The sequence below is a fragment of the Lissotriton helveticus genome, chromosome 1_2 (assembly GCF_964261635.1).
Source record: "Lissotriton helveticus chromosome 1_2, aLisHel1.1, whole genome shotgun sequence".
NCBI classification, from domain to species: domain Eukaryota; kingdom Metazoa; phylum Chordata; class Amphibia; order Caudata; family Salamandridae; genus Lissotriton; species Lissotriton helveticus.
In genome coordinates, this window is record NC_136058.1 from 453719307 (window position 1) to 453738206 (window position 18900).

Here is an 18900-nt window from a genome sequence, read left to right on the forward strand (position 1 = left end):
AGGTTCCTAAATGAAATCACTACAGACCTAGGGGCATCAGTGCTTTTAATTTGGCTTAATCCTCTGCCCCATGGATTTTGGCCGTGCTCCCCACCCCTTTACTGACCACCACAGCAGCCCCCATTCCTAGGCAGCGCCGGACTGGCCGTAGCGGGCACTGGGCGTTTCCCCGGTGGGCCGCCAGAGTGTGGGCCGGTTGTAGGCCCTGGAGCGATATTTTCATTACCAAGGGCCGGCAATATCGGCCCCCAGTAACAAAATCGGCTGAAAAGGGGCCAAGGAAACATCTTGGCTGCACCCTTCTCTTCCCACCAGGGGGGCCGGCTGAACTGCTTGCCAGGGCCAGTTTCGGTACCCAGTGCAGCCCTGTTCTCGTGCCACTTCTTACTCTGTTCCACCACGGCCAAAACCCTATCAGACAGCGGTAGGCCAGGATCTGTTTTACTCGCAGCTGTGGCCGCTCACAGGCACAAACCTCCTCACCTGGTGGGCAGCTCTTTATTCACGGTGCACACCTGAGTCTCACCACATGTGTTGCATGCGCGGCCCTGCTTTCACCCCAGCACGTCTCTCCTAGAACAGGAGCTGTAGTAGGCTCTCTTCCCAGGACGTCCTTGAAATTGATCTGATGGGGCCACCGTACACCCCTTCCCGGCGGATTCAGGGTTCTTGCCCACACTGGCTCTCTGGGTTGGGGCCTCCCCTTGCCACTCTTGCGCACTGCAACACAGCCCTCTCGCAGTGCCGCGGACGGCCTTCATCTTGCACCCACTCACAGCAGCTGACGGGGGGTAGCTTACAGAGTTCTGTGCCGGTACGTAGTATCAGTATGCTTAGGGCGCTGCTCTTGCACTTTGCCCTCACTTTGCGTTCCTGACCGACGTGCCACTTCTTCATGTAGGCGATCCTGATGCTCTTCCTGGAGAGGTGGGGGGGGAAATATGCGTCAAGAGATGCGGAGGATGTAGTTAGGGTAAAGAGGAATTACCCCTGGGCATCCATTTTGTTGGATTTAATGCCCTCACACGCCTTTGCAGGTGTCATGCTTCATCATTTGGGCATGCTCCTCGTTGGGCCGGAGGTGCAATACCCAACGGGCAACACCTCAAAGAGGGGCTCTTTGGCGGAGATCTTTTTCCAACAGCCGTATAGATGAAGTGCGGGTGTGGGGCCTGGTAAGCTAGTAGACATTTTCAGGTGATTAAAATAAAGCTAGGGGTACCAATGAATGATTTATTCAGGCAGTCCGCTGCTTTAATTAAAAAAAATTCTAGAGGGTGGAACTAGAATATTATGTTTTCAGAGACCCTCCAGAGTGTGCTACTGTCCGGTCAACATGTTTCTCGCTGGCGTTTATTAACAAGCGATTCTTCAGGACCAATGGAACTATTTAGCTGGTATCTAAGGAGTAACTGTCTACACTAAGTCCCTAATGTATAATGTGTATACACTAGTGTGAATAAAAACCATAAACAACTGGAAAAAAGGGGATTGAAAAGGCTGTGCCCTATATTACCCTTCTTCCTTGAATTGCCTGTGTTAAGCTGTCATTACCTGTTAAGGAAAGAGGAAAAGCAAATCACAACAGGAATTGTAAAAACGCATCAAATGACTGTATATCGGGTGTGAGTTGCATGCCAGTGCAGTTTTCCACTAGCTTGTATCGGCACCATAACAGTTGTGTACATGCACTCTCCTGTGTGGGACATTCAGTGGGAGTGATGTGGATAAAATGAGTAGTTAAAGGACATAAAACATTAAAATACCAAATTGGTATAAGGTGCAGCATCAGATCTAAAATCACCTAAAAAGTATAATGGTCCGATAACAACAGTATCCAGCGGGTAAAGCTTCAGGTTAGATCTTCCACCGCAAGGCTATGTATAGGGGGGAATCTTGGTTAAACAGTAATAAGCAGTCACTTGTGTGCGTCAATGCTCTAATAATAAAGAATAATGGACACATCTGTTGATCGCGGTGCAGGTACACCTATTCTAAGGGCTACGGTAGCATGCGTCATATAGTTCCTAGGTGTCAGAGACCGTGGGTGCACAGGGAGCCCAGACATCGTATTTCATACCTGTTGGGAAACAAAGTAGTGGTTATATCCACGAAGCCCTGGTGAAGTATGGTGAGCTATAAGCAAGAGGCAATACTGTAGGTATCAGTCTGTATAGGTCGCTTTGTAATTCATCTCGTGCGTGACCAGATCGTGGGTAACAAAACAAATCAGTAAACACATCACTCGGCTAGATTCACAAAATAACTCAGACCCTTAGGCTTCATAACTAGCTTTATATTATTAAACAAGTGATGTGGTCTAATTTACAGTGGCCCGCAAGTTTAGTGAGTTTCGTGGAGCTGGGGGGCCACCGGGGTAAAGTTGGAGGTGTTGTTTCTGTCGAACCCGCGAGTGCATACATTTTAAGAAAAAGAGGTTCAGGCTATTGGAGCCAAGCTTCGCAGAGAGCTTCAATAGGGAGTCCATGTAAAACGGACTACCGCTGTTGTACTTTAAGGTGGTCCCGTTAAGAGACTTATCAGGGTAGTGAAAAACTGCCACATCGGGTATGGCCCTTCACACTCGGGGACAGATACTCAGGTGTCTAACGGGATGCGATAATTTTGAACATACCACGGCACCAACAGAGGGTAACCGCGGCTTAGTCACACAATACCTCGTATTACTATAAAGCGGGTTCAAATGAACCGGAGGTGGCGATGTGGCTTTTAAAAGCTGGTGCAGCTTCTCAGACTTGAGGCGTTGCACCAGTGCAGCATAGAAAAGAAACTTTTTAATAAAAGGATTTAAAACTAATTCAAGATATACATTATCTAAGGAATGTTATAAAAACTCAGATATGGAGAATATTTTTCATTTTCGTCCATTTTTGACCGTTTTGGAGCACTTTGAAGCACTGATGCAGCTTTGGGATTTTTATGGTTATTTTGATCAGAGATGCTCCTAATGTGTTTAAAATTCATGTGGGATGTATCCAAGACACTGCAATCACACCTATATAGTTTTTAAATGATTTTGATGTATTAAAATTTTGACCTCCATAAGGGGGGAAAGGTTGAACTTTTACCCCGCTCGGAGTTCCATGAGTTTCGTGACCTTGTCCCTTGAATTTTAAAATTGCATTTTCAAAGTAATGTGTACAACTATTCATTCTGTGTCATTCATTGTGTGTTTAGCATGCTATTGGGCCACTGTAGCACTTGTTTTTTTTCGTGTTTATGCATTTTTGACCGTTTTTGAACACTTTGATGCTCCAAATGGTCTTTGGACTTAGTCACTTTTTGCTTCATGGAGACTTCAAAAGTGTTAGAAAGTCACTTTGGAGGCCCACAGGACAGTGCAAATGCACCTATATAGCAATCAGGACACTCCAATCACACCTATATGGTTTTTAAATGATTGTGATGAATTAAAAATTTTGACCTCCATGAGGGGTGGAAAGTTTGAACTTTTACCCCGCTCGTAGTTCCATGACTTCTGTGACCTCGTCCCCCTGAAATTTAAAATAGCATTTTCCAAGTAATTTGTAAATATATTCATTCTGGGTCATTCATTGTGTGTTTAGCTTGCTATTGGGCCAGTGTAGCACTTTGTTTTTTTCATTTTTATGCATTTGTGACCGTTTTTAAACACTTTCATGCACCAATGATGTCTTTGTACTTCGTCATTTTTCACTTCATGGAGACTTCAAAAGTGTTAGAAATTCATTTTGGAGGCACACAGAACAGTGCAAATGCAGTTACATAGCATTCAGGACACTGCAATTACACCTATATAGTTTTTAAAAGATTTTGATGTAATAAAATTTTTGACCTCCATGGGGAGGGCCCTTAAGCTGAACTTTTACCCAGCTAGGAGTTCCATGACTTCCATGACCTTGTCCCCCTGAAATTGAAAATCGAATTTTCAAAGTGTTTAGTAAAACTGTTCATTCTGTGTCATTCATTATGTCTTTAGCCTGCTATTGGACCACTGCAGCACTATGTTTTGTTAATTTTAACCCAATGTTGACCTTTTTTGACCACTTTGATGCACCAGTGAAGTTTTTGGACTTAGTCATTTTTCACTTCATGGAGACTTCAAAAGTGTTAGAAATTCATTTTGTAAATACATAGAACGGTGCAAATGCAGCCATATAGCATTCAGGGCACTACAATTACACCTATATAGTTTTTAAATGATTTTGATGCAATAACATTTTTGACCTCCATGGGGAGGGCACTCAAGCTAAACTTTTACCCAGCTCCGAGTTCCACGACCTCGGGTGGAAAAAGTGACTTTGCCCCCTTAACCCCAAAAACTTCAAAAAGTCACCCCTGGAGGCCAGAAATGGGTCTTAGACACTCTTGGTATGTCATCTGAGGTATACTATGCTGTTCTTGGGTCCAGAACTAGAAATGGGATGTGACTCTGATATCTAGGGCCTATAATGGAAAAAATGAATTTGACACCAAACACCTCAAAATGTCTGAAATAGGACTCAGACATGTACCTGGAGGCTGGAAATGAGCCCTAGACACTCTTGCTATATCACCTGAGATATAATATAGGGTCCTAGTGGCCACAGGGACCCAAAAACAGTCAGGTGGGTTGATACTGAAAATTAGCAAAAATCGTCCAAAAATTTTTTTTGACAAGATTTGCTAATTTTCCAAATAGCTCAGAATGGATATCAGAGACACTGTTTGAGTGCGCAAGATATGAATACACTTGTTAGAAAGGTCAGCTCTGATGCTTTCATGTGATATATATAACTTTGATATTATATAAAGTTTTTTTTCCGCTACCAGCCAAGGGAAACACCTGATATCGTACCCGATTTTGAGAACATTGGCTGGGTGGAAAAAGTCACTTTGCCCCCTTAAACCCAAAAACTTCAAAAAGTCACCCCTGGAGGCCAGAAATGGATCTTAGACACTCTTGGTATGTCATCTGAGGTATACTGTGGTCTTCTTGGGTCCAGAACTAGAAATCTGATGTGACTCTGATATCTAGGAGCTATAATGGAAAAAAATGAATTTGACACCAAACACCTCGAAATGTCACAAATAGGAGTCAGACATGTACCTGGAGGCTGGAAATGAGCCCTAGCCACTCTTGTTATATCATCTGAGATATATTCATCTATCTACCTTTGCTATTATCTGAAGTTTTTTTTTCAGCTTCCAGCCAAGGGAAGAACCTGACATCGTACCCGATTTTGAGCAACGTAGCCTGGATGGAAGAAGTGACTATGCCCCCTTAAACCCCAAAACTTCAAAAAGTCATCCCTGGAGGCCAGAAATGGGTCTTAGACACTCCTGGTATGTCATCTGAGGTATACTAAGGGGTCCTTAGGTCCAGAACTAGAAATTTGATGCGACTCTGAGCTCAATGTGATGTGACTCTGAGCTCTATGGCCTATATTGGGAAAAATGAGTTTGATCCCAAACACCTCGAAATGTCACAAATAGGAGTCAGACATGTACCTGGAGGCTGGAAATGAGCCCTAGCCACTCTTGTTATATCATCTGAGATATATTATGGGGTCCTGGTGGCTACAGGGACCTGAAAACAGTCATACAAAGCAATTTGAATCCATACGAGGCAATTTTTAATTTGCGGCCATCTGGTCACCCTTTGAAATGGATAGGATATACTACAGAGGATGTAGTGCACTCTATTTCTTGAAGCATATGATGTACTGACTTAATATCAATTGCAGTATGTAGCTAAGACATTTACAATTCATAGTGGTAACTCTCATGGTTGTGGCTTATAGGGACAAGGTACAAATCAAGTGTAACCTTCAGGTAAGTTTTTATTTTTCACTTTCATGTGTGTTGTAGAACACTTTATACTTTTGGCTATAATTCATAGTCTGTACATTATAGAGACATAATTTAAACAGCACTTTGTTCCTAGTGATGTGCATCTTACCCATGTGAATTATTATGTGTGTGGCGTATTGTAAAGTTGTCAAAATTTGAGGTTGAATGTATGACGTTTTTCAATACCGTCGCATGTACGAAAAAGTATGCCTTACATTTTGTCCCATACTTCTGAAACCATACAATCTGGATCCATAATTGAAAGTGCAGCATTAAGCTAACATGATGCCACTGTCCTGTGTTCATTTTCATGCATGTGGAAAGCTTCAAAGTGGTGTGAATCTTTCAGCGATTAAACACATATTTTTTTAAAAATTCCTCCAGCTTTTGCAAAATGTGTCACGTATGTTGTGTCATCAGTCAAGATCCATATTAGATAGAGCTTGATTTCCAACTGCAACACATTCTATAACATAGCCTACTACAGTGTGCCATTTGATATGCATGTGGCTCACACACAAGGTGCATACAAAGCAATTTGAATCCATACGAGGCGATTTTTAATTTGCGGCCATCTGGTCACCCATTGAAATGGATAGGATATATTACATAGTATGTGGTGCACTATAAATCTTGAACCATATGAGGTACTGACCTAATTTCAATCACAGTATGTAGCTAAGACATCTACACTTTATAGTGGTAACTCTCATATTTGTGGCTTATAGGGACAAGGTACAAATCAAGTGTAATCTTCAGGAAAAGTTTTTATTTTTCACTTTCATGTGTGTTGAAGAACACTTTATGCTTTTGGCTACAAAATGTGAAGTTGAATGTATGATGTTTTTCAATAACGTCACATGTGTGAAAAAATATGCCTTACGTTGTGGCCCATAATTCTAAAACCATACAATCTGGATCCATAATTCTGAGTGCAGCATACAGTTACCATCATGCCACTGCCCTGTGGTCATTGTCATGCCTGTGCCATGCTTAGAAGTGGTGAGAATCATTCAGTGATTAAACGCATGTTTTATAAAATTTGCCTCCATTTTTTGCAAAATGAGTCACGTATATTGTGTCATCAGTCATGATCCATACTAGATAGAGCTTGATTTCCAACTGCAACACATTCTATAGCATACCCTACTACATTGTGTCATTTTAAATGCATGTGGCTTACACGTAAGGTACATACAACGCAATATGAATCCATATGACGCGATTTTCAATTTGCGGCCATCTGGTCGTCCCATTGAAATGGATAGGATATTATACATAGCAGAATGTGCCCTATAATTCTTGAAGCATATAAGTTAAAGACTTAATTTCAATTGCAGATTCTAGCTAAGATTCGTATGCATTATTGTACCAATTCTTATGCATGTGGCCCACAAAGAAAGTGCACGAAATGGAAGTTGAATCCATACGAGGCGATTTTCGATTTCCGGCCATCTGGTCACCCAAATCTCAAAGATTATTGTTAATAATTCAGTGTGTTTTTATGCTATTTAGCTAATAATGCATGAACCTGTTTATTAACATGTGCATAATGAGATACCAAAGAGAAAATAATGAAAATGTATTGGTAAACCGTATTTTGGTAGACTTTAAAAAAAAAACCTTCCTCAAGCGCCTTGAGACCCTCTGGGTATGTAGTGCGCTATATAAATTTTGACTTGACTTGACTTGACTTGCTGGGGTGAGTGCGCAAATACTTAACTCACATCGCCTCCAAGTTTAGCCTTGCTGCTCGCGCCACGTTACCTAGAGGGTGAGCAGGGGTTATCTTGGCGTGCAACTCCCTTGCCCTGACTTAGGAGTGGTGGTCTCTGACTGACTTTGGCGCAAGCCCTGGCCAGCCAGGGATCACGTTTCTAACAGTGGTCAGTACGAATTCTGAACCTTTTCCCCCACAAAACCTTTCTCAGCTTGTGCACCGCCCAGAAAACACCCAGAGCGTCATACTCCACAAAGAACAGTTGCATCAGGACCCCTCAAGGACCTAGAGAAGAAAAGAATCATTTTAACCTCCACGTCAACTGTCTGCAAAAGAACTGCTCCTAACCCCTTCAAGCTAGCATCAGTCATGAGATAAGATACCTTTGGGGTCAAAACTTCCTAGACAAGGTGTTTCATTCTGATGTTTCTTAATGCACTCAAACTCTTCCTCACAACACTTGGACCAAACAAATGTACTTCCCTTCTAGAGGAGGGACCTCAAAAAAGCTTTTCCCTGCAAAGTTCAGAACGAACTAGTGATAAAATTCAGCTATGCCCAGAAACTCTACAAACTCTTCTTTGTTCAAAGAGGTTCGCAAATTACAAAAGGTGTTTAGCAATGAGTCTTTGGGTTTGATGCCTGCAGAGGACACAAAATGCTCTAAGTACTCCATCTCTCTGACACGAAATTTGCACTGGTCAGCCCTAAGGGCGAAGTCAGCATCGCGTAACTTCTTCAATACTGACCTCAGCCTCCCATTATGCTCCTCAAAATCCACACCAAAGATGAGCTCACCATCTGGGTACACCTTGACATCCTGAAGGCCTCCAAGAATGCCCTTCATCGCCCTTTGAAAAAACTGAAGCTGCAGAAGTCAGTCCAAAAGGCATTCTTAGAAATCTAAAGGTACCAAAGGGTGTTACACAACGTATTCATTAAGAGTGTCGGAGTCACTATCAGAGAGTTCAGGAAGGTGTTCAAAGAATTCTTGTCCCTCAGAGCCCAAACAATGCATTAACAATGAGGCTTTCCTCTCTGCACTTAAGGAAGTGCCACAGACACGAGCATAATGTGTGGAAACCTTCTTCCACGAGAGGGGGAACTTCTGGAGATGTCAACAAGAAGGGAGGGACAGTGACATTTTGCATGATGTACGATGTTTTGACCTAGTTACTACTAAAGGGTGATCTTCAGTGATCTGCGTCCAGTGCACAATATCCACAAACCTTATAAGCGGTGCGCATCCGCGGAACTGCGTGAAACTATAGCAACTAAAATTTAGGCCAATGCGCACAATGCCAGAAACTGTATTTGCTGTGAGCATCAGTAGAACCATCAGCCCGATTACTGAAGGCACATATTTATTCAGGGAGGAGTCACTTTAGTCTGGTGCTCAATTCCATGTGTAGATGTGAGTCTGGTGGTGCCTGATAACTGAAAGGCACACATTTGTGTACATAAAATTTCATATATGTCTGATTTATTATTCCTATTACAGCGCCTTCTACCTTGAGAAGGCCCATCCGAGACCAGTGTGTGGACAAAACCCAATGCGACAAATCGAGGACAAAGGGATTGGAACATGGTCTAGGAACACTAACAACAAATCCTACATCAAACATCACGTTTAACTGATGGAGAGCTATGAGCGACCTGAAGCGTAATACTGAGAAAAAGTAACATGGAGAATTGCTGCAAATTAAAGTAAATAAAAAAAATAATACAGAACTACATAACCACAGCTGTGAGACCTGGAAGCCGATTGTGTCTCAATAAAGCCCTAGTTTGTGATTACCTTACAGTGCTCACATTATCATCCACGCTAGACGAGATGGGAGCCTGGGGTGTCTGATCACAGAAGCTCATTTACATACAAAGGGGGTGACAGCCTGTTCACAACGCCCAGCACAACTTGTTTAAGTACAATGCTTGTGCACAGAACAGGGTAAAGTCTTGTGTCGCTTTTTCTCATTTTCTTTAATACATCCTGCACCTCGCTCTCTTCTTCTTTTTTCTCATTTCAATTCATCATAAATTATTCAAATTCACTATTGCTTTATCAGCACGGCACAAGTCGGAGGGTAGCCACAGTTTGAAGGGTCCCCCCACTATCACCTAGAAACGGGACTGAGTTCCACCTAGCTCCTTAGCCTGCAACTGGTAATTGTTACTTTGTGCCCCAGCACTGCAGACACAGGCCTCTGAGTGTTTGTTTGTGTGAGTGGCGCAAGAGAGGAACAGAGAACTTGACAACATTAGTCCTTCTATTGCTTAATACATTGTAATTATGAAACACTGTGGGGTTTATGGGCTGGATAAAGAATAACGTCAGGAAACAAAGGCAAATTAAAAGCACATTTTATTTACACTTTCAGTCATTTCCGAGTTTAGTTACAAACTAATAGTGGGCAAAACACATGATGTAAAAAACTGAAACCAAAAACTTATTTTTACATTATTTTATGTTTCTTGTTCTTTGTTCTTAAAACAGGCCGTCAACCTTTCACGTGAAAATTATTATAAGGGCCTGACATCACTTCTTGTGATGTCACTACATGTGACGTCACTGTGATTTGCATATGATAATGGGCTCCTTCACTATTTTCCTTACTTGTGCCCTGTTCATTGGCATGACATGGGTCTATAGGTGTTAAAAATAAACATTAAACTCATAGGTGTTCAGCCCATTTCTCTGGTGATGTCACACTTTGGCATGTATTCGGCTGCTACTTCTATTTTTAGGTGAGTACAAATAACATGCTGTTCCTCCTCCTTCCATTTCTCTCTTTTTCTCCCCCTTTCTTTGTCTCTCTCACTCTCTTTATCTCTCCCCCTCTCTATCTCCCACACACTCCTGTTAGCTTTAGCTTCATGAATGTCACTGCCACTTCTGGCATTCATACGACAAATCCTTCAGAACATTTGAGGACAAGGGACAATCAAGTGTGGAAGACGAGTTGCTGGGAGTGCAACTGATTGTCCTGGCACATATATGCTTTTGATGTGGAATTTTGCTATTTCACCACATTCTTCAACCAGAGTCTGCTGCTTACAATGGCTCAATTCTGGTAAAAAGCAGAGTTTGGCAAGTCACAAAATGAACAGGGAGAGCCAAGTCGGAGAGGAGTCACGGGTCCCACTTAGTAATCAGGCGCGAGGCACGAACTGATCCATCAACTGATAACAGTCTGTAAAAGATGCAGCAAACGTTACTTAAAAACAAGGTATGTGCTCTTTTATATCTAAAAATAACACCTGTGCTTCGCTTTACTTCATTACAGATACTGCAGTGGCATTTGTTAATAGTAATACATGCATTTTACCAATGAAGCTTCCATCTCCAGAGCCCTGACAGCATGTCCACTCTGGGTGTGTTGGGTTTATAGGTTTTATCACTAATTTGACAAGTTAGCTGAAAATACCGCTGTTAGTCCCAGTATTGTTCAGTGATGCTTTTACAGGTAGTGTGGTCAGGGGCGATTTAATGTTTTCCTTTGTATCTCTTCTTCACCAAATAAAAATCAACAATCTTTCTTTTCTTTTAATCCACATTGTGTTGTCTCCCACTGTGTATCCTGGTACATCACGTCACTTTGCTATGTGTACGGAAGTGAACAATCATTGGAAACAAACACTTTTATAATTCTGCAAACACTGTTATCTGTTTTTCTTCTTTACTGCTAGTCGGGTCTTCTATCATCTGGTATTTCAATGGCCTACATAATTTGAATTTTATCTTTTTCCATAATTCATTCCTCTCACAATAACTGCACTGTTGAGCTCTTGTCTATGTCCTCAGATGGGTCAATATTATGTTTGATGTTCTTAAGTTCTTTCCGGAATCTCTGCATCGCTAGGATTATTTCCATGTGAGTTAAATGAAGGAGTGTATTCACTGAGGGCTGTGTGGGATCGAAAATTGACAAAAGCCCTTCTCACTTTCAGTGCCCTTCTATGTTTTCCCCATGTGTGTTCACTGATGACTTTGTAGCTCTGATATTCGACTAAAGCTCTTTCCACATTCATTGCACTTGAGTGGCTTTCCCCCTGTGTGTGTTTGTTGATGTTTTCGTAGCATTGATAACTGACTAAAGCTCTTCAAACATTCACAGCAATCATATCGTTTTTTCCCTGTGTGTGTTCTCTGATGTGTTTGTAGGTCTGATAATTGACTAAAGCTCTTCACACATTCATTGCACTTGAATGGTTTTTCTCCAGTGTGAGTTCGCTGATGATACCTTAATATTGAAGAGAAGCGAAAACTGCTGTCACATTCACCGCAATGATAGGGTTTTTCCCCCCTGTGTGTCCGCTGAGTTGTTTGGAGGTTTGATAATCGACTAAAGCTCTTCACACATTCACTGCAGTTGAATGGTTTTTTCCCCTGTGTGCACTGATGATTTTGTAGGTGTGATGACTTTGCACTTGAGTGGCTTTCCCCCTGTGTGTGTTTGTTGATGTATTCGTGAGTTGAAAACTGACTAAAGCTCTTCAAACATTCCCAGCAATCAATGAGTTATTTTATCTACATAATTAAGTTTGGGAAACCATCTTTTTTTTAATTATACACAATGACAAAAACTGAAGAAACACACAGAATTTTCAAATGAAATTGAAATAGGTATTGTTACTGTTTCTGTAAAAGCTCAATGCTATCCCTTGCACAGACATTGTGGGTGTTTTCATACTCCCTTTTCTAAAATCTCACTTCTATCTATTCTTGTAAGGCAAAATAGGGTCCCTTATATCAGATTGCATGGGTCACCTGGAATGTGGTATAATAGTTCAAAATGATGCAATTGTCTCCATGATCTATAATATCTGATCACTAACTATTACATTGCTCCACTTATTCCTCTGCACTCTTTGGTTTCTTTACTTCTGCTCTCTTGGGGTCACTCAAACTACAGAGAAATCTTTTTATAAATACACTTCATTTTAATTTACAGCCTTGAGAAAGCCCTGGCGCCACTCGCCACACAGGGCGAAACACGTGTCGGCTGTTTGTGTTCAATCTTGAATCAATAAAGGACTTGTTTGGAAAAACATTAATGAAAATGGAATGAATTTTTTTACGTCTGAACGGCACTGTGCACCCAAGGAAAAAGGACTTAGCCTCAAATTAATACATCTACAGAACAGGAAGACATACTCATACTTTCCTCAAAACTTTGCAACTTTGAAGCTCATAGGATCCAGAGCTTTGAGTATGATTCCCTTGCCTCTATAAAATTGTGAAAACAGATATAGGCCTGGAATCCTTGGGCCTATTGTTTTTGTTGAAAATTTAAATTACGGATTATCCAGGACCATATCATAAGATATCAAATGATTAGCCTACATCAATAAATCGACATTTGCCAGAAAACAAAGCATTGGTGCATAAAAAGATCCTAATCCAAAATGTCCACCTATACAAATCGACGCGAAAGACAAAACCATAGATTAGAAGAAGCATTTGACCCCTCGGGCGCTGCCATTAGCAAAACATTGAGCTCAACTAATTTATTATCAGCTAAAAGTACATTTCAAGCATTGGAGAAAGTAGCCAAAAAAGAAACCTCCAAATGGTGGGAAGGAGCATCACTCAAAAAATATCTGGAACGCAATCTTATCCCTCGTGGATTACGAATTCTTATCTTTCCTCCAATAGAGACCACGGCTCCTGAAAAATTACAACTTTGGGAAGAAAATCTACGCACAGCCTCCAATAACATGCTAAGACAGCTAATAGATATAGCGCAAGAAGAATTTGAAAAAAACAAATCAGAGGTTGATACTTTATCCAAACGAATTGAGGAAGCAAATTGGGGTGATATTACAATGAAAAACTATGATATCCTAAACAAAATCTTGGATGAATATGAAGAGGACATAATCCAAAGGAAAAATCGCAAATTTAGACAAGACTTGAATGACTAGGGAAGGGTCTATACCTTCGCACAAAAATATGACAACATTAACACCTCAACATCAAACAGTAATACCAGCACCACAAATCAAACCCCTACCTCATCGGAAGCTGGCTCAGTAGAAGAACTACCAACAACTTGCAATACTCGCCCACAAGTAAATTTTCGGGAGGAAGTTCAACGACATCGACTAGGGAATGTCCAAGACAATCGCACCAGACCTCCAAACTTGGGGACACCAAAACCAAGTACAATAGGAGTTCAAACCAGAGCAAGAAAGAAGGAACTGTACACGGCGAAACCCTAACTAATAACCTGGTGATCAATCTGTCTACTACAAACCTTACTGATACACACAACCAAATTCTCCAGAAAGGATTATCCTTCTGCCCAACTGTGTGTGTTCGCTGATGTTTTTGAAGGTGTGATTACTGACTAAAGCACTTTGCACATTCACTGCACTTGAATGGTTTTTCCCCCGTGTGTGTTCGATTATGACGCTGAAGGTGTGATAACAGACTAAAGCACTTTGCACATTCACTGGACTTGAACGGTTTTTCCCCGTGTGCGTTCGCTGATGTCTTTGAAGGTTTGATAACTGACTAAAGCACTTTGCACATTTACTGCACTTGAATGGTTTTTCCCCTGTGTGTATTCGCTGATGTCTTTGAAGTTGTGATAACGGACTAAAGCACTTTGCACATTTATTGCACTTGAATGGTTTTTCCCCTGTGTGTATTCGCTGATGTGTTTGAAGGTGTGATAAGTGATTAAAGCACTTTGCACATTCACTGCACTAGAATGTTTTTTTCCCTGTGTGTGTTCCCTGATGATACCTTAATGCTGAAGAGTCGTGAAAACTACTGTCACATTCACTACAATGATAAGGTTTTTCCCCCGTGTGTGTTCGCTGATGACGTTTTCGGTCTGATATCCGACTAAAGCTCTTCCCGCATTCATTACACTTGAATGGTTTTTCCCCTGTGTGTATTCGCTGATGATTTTGAAGGTGTGATAAGTGACTAAAGCACTTTGCACATTCACTGCACTTGAATGGTTTTTCCCCTGTGTGTGTTCGCTGATGAACCCTTAATGAAGACGAGACGCGAAAACTACTGTCACATTCACTACAATGATAAGGTTTTTCCCCCGTGTGTGTTCGCTGATGAATTTTTCGGGCTGATATCTGACTAAAGCACTTCCCACATTCACTGCACTTGAATGGTTTTTCCCCCGTGTGCGTTCGATTATGATGTTTTCGTTCTGATATATAACTAAAGGTCTTCCCACATTCATTGCACTTGAATGGTTTTACCCCTGTGTGTATTCGCTGATGTTTTTGAAGGTTTGATAATTGACTAAAGCACTTTGCACATTCACTGCACTTGAACGGTTTTTCCCCTGTGTGAGTCCGCTGATGAACCCTTAATGCTGAAGAGTTGCGAAAACTACTGTCACATTCACTACAATGATAAGGTTTTTCCCCTGTGTGTGTTCGCTGATGACGTTTTCGGTCTGATATCTGACTAAAGCTCTTACCACATTCACTGCACTTGAATGGTTTTTCCCCTGTGTGTGTTCGCTGATGACTTTTAAGTTGTGATAACTGACTAAAGCACTTTGCACATTCACTGCACTTGAACGGTTTTTCCCCCGTGTGTGTTCGTTGATGTGTTTGAAGGTATGATAACAGACTAAAGCACTTTGCACATTCACTGCACTTGAACGTTTTTTCCCCCGTGACTGTTCTCAGATGTCTTTGAAGGTGTGATAACAGACTAAAGCACTTTGCACATTCACTGCACTTGAACGGTTTTTCCCCCGTGTGTGTTCGCTGATGTCTTTGTAGGTCCGATAATCGACTAAAGCTCTTGACACATTCACTGCACTTGAATGTTTTTTCTCCTGTGTAGGTTTGCTGATGAAGCTTGCGTAGTGATGACAAACTAAAGCTCTTGCTGCATGTGTATGATTCTTCTTTCTTGGTTAGTGTCTGTGGGTCGGGTATATATTTGTCTGCATCCCATGACTGCATTTCCTGATGGGCCGACATGGCTGATAAAACACTTGGCTTTTTCTCACACACTTTATATGTGTGCAGTATTTTCCACGTTTGATTTCTGTTTTAACAATAAAATGCGATAGCCACCAAATATTTGCCACACTCCTAATATGTAGAAGGTGTCTTTGTAGGCGATTGTGCCTTTAGATTGGATTATGGCTATGTACACTTGCGGGTAAAGATGTATCTTCCTTCTGACCGGTGCAAATTGGGACAGTCTGTTGTATTGTAGATATAAGAACTCGTCTTTCCTTTACCCGTCAGTTGTCCGGCTCCGCTCTGTTGTGCTCTTCTCTGGTTACTGTGGTTCGGCCAGAGTTTAGAATTCACCTAGAGCACGGAATGATGGCTCGTCGTCATTTTATAAAACAAAGCATTGTGGTAATCACATCATACCGATCCCATGATCAAAGCTGGTGTTGGACACTTGTTTATACAGGAGGCGGTTTGTTATTGTTGTTGCCTTCATTTTCCTAAGGTCATTTCTTCGTCTTGTGGCGTGGAGGTGCACAGCTCAGTCTCTTGCAATCACTGAACTGCCCTTGATCCTTCACCCGGGATCTGTCAGTTTGTGTTCAGGTTCCTCTGTCGCCGACTGCGCTGATGTTTTCCTGAATACTGAAGCTCATTATTTCTGCTGTTTTTGAAGAGTTACAGCCTTCGCTTCATTATTGATGGTCATGTCACACATTCAAGGCTTGTTTTCTGTTGGATGTAAAGATATTTAAAAGTATTAAATGGAAACATAATGGAATGAGAATTCACAATGTTTAACTGGTTGTAAAAGACACTCCACACAATGCAGCGCAGCCCCCCCCCCCCGCGCAAGGCTGCGATGCTCGACAGGGAGGGAGCAGGAAAGCACCATATTTTCAGAGATACGGCTCTCTCCCTCCCTTTCCCTTGCGCTGGCACTGATTACAGCAGCCCTGTGCCTTGCACACACCTTGGCACCAGAGCTCTAGGGTGTGTGTGTGTGTCTGTGAGTCCAGCATGGGTTTTGTACAGGAAGGACGCCCTTCCTGTACAAATTACTATGCCTCGACACGAGGGAAAGCTTTTACCAATTTGCATACGTGTTGCACAGTGCAGCACACATGCAAAGTCAGAAAAGGAAGAAGAAATGAAAGCATTTCTACTTCCTTGCACCTAGTTTTGTGGTTGCACAAGAACACCCATGCAATACCCTTGGCAGGCCCCCATGGCACAAAGTAATGCAAAACAATGCCATGCACAGTCTCACATTACTTTAACGTTATTTACAGCGCTAAACCAGTTTAGCGCTGGAAAGTAAATTAGGAAAAAAGATTTTGCGCCATTTTGTGCCTCTTTTGTGACGCAAACACAGTGCAAAATCTTAGTATCGCTTTTGAAACTTAGCAAGGAATATGTCATCATACACAGATATTTAACTAAATGTTATGTTGATCAGGTGACATTTGATTAATGTCTGGAAAAGAGGTGATTTACCAATGTTTACAGAGTAACTGAGCAAAGTAAGGGCACTCACGTAGCACCCAAGTGCTAGAGGTACAGCTTAAGATAGACGCATATGGTCAAGATTTCATTTAAACAACAGTAGATTTTAGAAAAAGAGATGGATCAGGCTGGGCTGTAAAATTTCCAGTAACTCTTTACGAAGTATACAACAAAAGTAACTCCATTCACACACTTCTACTCATTCTTTCCTATTCACTTAAGATCATCTCAAATACCAACTCCTGTCTTTACCTCGCTGTTCATAAGTCACCTTTGACACTTTCAACAGCTCCCTTGGTTCAAGCATTTCTGGTTTCTTCTAACCTGGAAGATTGGAACATTATTGTGGTTTGAGGGGGGTTTCCTATCGCCATAACATCTGTCCATCTCCCTGAAACTAGTGCAGCTTACCGAGCCTGGTTCTGGCCCTGAAAGACAACATTAAAAAGCAAGTCTTTAGTTCTTTCTAAGGTAGATAAAGTTCTGTAAGATGCAGCTCCTTCCAGGGCTTTTGTGTAAAACAGAGCGAGGGGTTCACTGTAAGGCTCGTCCTTTACATTATAAGCGCAGATAAGGCAAACAAACGTTGATTCATATAAATGTTATATTCAACAATATCAGTCATTTAGTACTTATAGAGAATCCATCACAACCAATAATTTACCTGACATATCCACGCAGCAGATGTGTGCCTATTACTCTTTTTCCCCATTTTCCAACATTACATGGCATCTGGCATGACGTTGTCCGTTTGGGGCCCTGAATGCCACTTTGTGACTGGATGGGCATTTTGAAGAGTGGGAGCAGGTGTCAGGTATCCACAGGTGATGCGGCATTTCTACCTTTCCATATTTCTCATATTCAAGTTTACCTAATTTCCTGTCCTTCGGCCCCCCCTACTGTCCCTGGGCTGCGCACTCACTCTGTGGGGTTCATCAGAAGTCAGATAACTGCCTCATACTCACAAGGCCATGGATCTCACTTCTACAACACTTATTGCAGACATAGGGCCTAGTTAGGAGTTTGTCCAACAGATTATTGCCTCAAAACTAGGGGTGGGTGAAGAATTCCGCTCTGCCGGCCGAGCTCGCAAAGTTTTGCCCACTCCTGGTCCAAAAAACTCCATGTAGAACAGAGTTCTTTTCTCAAGCGGGTCGCCAACGGTAAGTTGGCGAGCGCTTGTGAGAAAATATAGCACGCTGGACCTCCTCCTGGCGAGGTTTCTCTTTGCGGGAAGTCCCGGCAGGTCGCGACCACTCGAGTGTTAAAATCTGCCATTCTCGTTGATGAAGCTGCCATTCGATTAGAATATCAATTAGAGCGGCAGAAAGCAGCAGCGCCCTCTGGCGTGACGCGTAGTGCTGTTCGTGCTGATTTTACAGTGCGGGTTAAACTCCTGGCACTAAAAATCAGTAAGCGCAGCGCAACTTAAACTCTGCCACAAGCGGAAGTCTGCAGAGTGCAACGGAGTTTCCCCAGCACTTTGTGGAATTCAGCGGAGTAAAACTCTGCAAAATACATCATGGCATTATCAAAACGTGACAGATAACCTGTCTGCCTTATAATTGCCACAGGATGCAATGTATTTTTAATGGGGCGGGCAGGATACAATAACACTGGTCAGGCACTAGGTGAATCTGATGGAAACAATGGAATAACACTGGCTAGGCACTAGGAGAATCTGATGCAAACAATGGAATAACACAGGCCAGGCACTATGAGAATCTGATGTAAACATTGCAATAACACAGGCCAGGCACTAGGAGAATCTGATGCAAACAATGCAATAACACAGGCCAGGCACTAGGAGAATCTGATGCATACAATGCAATAACACAGGCCAGGCACTAGGAGAATCTGATGCAAACAATGCAATAACACAGGCCAGGCAC

The 18900-nt window shown here is 42.0% G+C and overlaps 1 protein-coding gene and 1 long non-coding RNA gene across 5 annotated transcripts in view; one reads left to right on the forward strand and one right to left on the reverse strand.

Moving 5' to 3' along the window:
- The window catches only part of LOC144808022 (uncharacterized), a 101175-nt gene extending 92048 nt beyond the window's left edge, over positions 1-9127 (forward strand). For 2 of the 4 annotated variants that reach the window (XR_013606575.1, XR_013606572.1), the window contains exon 5: positions 5185-6873. This is a non-coding gene — a long non-coding RNA (uncharacterized LOC144808022). Of the gene's footprint in view, positions 1-5184; positions 6874-9053 lie in introns of those variants that run through there. The other 2 variants (XR_013606573.1, XR_013606574.1) reach the window with 1 other exon arrangement.
- A 769-nt stretch (positions 9128-9896) lies between these two features.
- Positions 9897-17429, reverse strand: LOC144807714 (uncharacterized). The gene is made up of 2 exons (XM_078673371.1): positions 17261-17429; positions 9897-16234 (listed from the first exon to the last, which is right to left on the reverse strand). Exon 2 carries the CDS (start codon positions 15518-15520, stop codon positions 14264-14266), a length of 1257 nt encoding a protein of 418 aa, XP_078529497.1. The 5' UTR covers positions 15521-16234; positions 17261-17429; the 3' UTR covers positions 9897-14263.
- Between the last annotated feature and the right edge of the window lie 1471 nt (positions 17430-18900).

Excerpts from the sequence above, each read along its gene's own strand:
- LOC144807714 (XM_078673371.1), bottom strand. The coding sequence starts at position 15,520 with ATGTCGGCCCATCAGGAAATGCAGTCATGGGATGCAGACAAATATATA.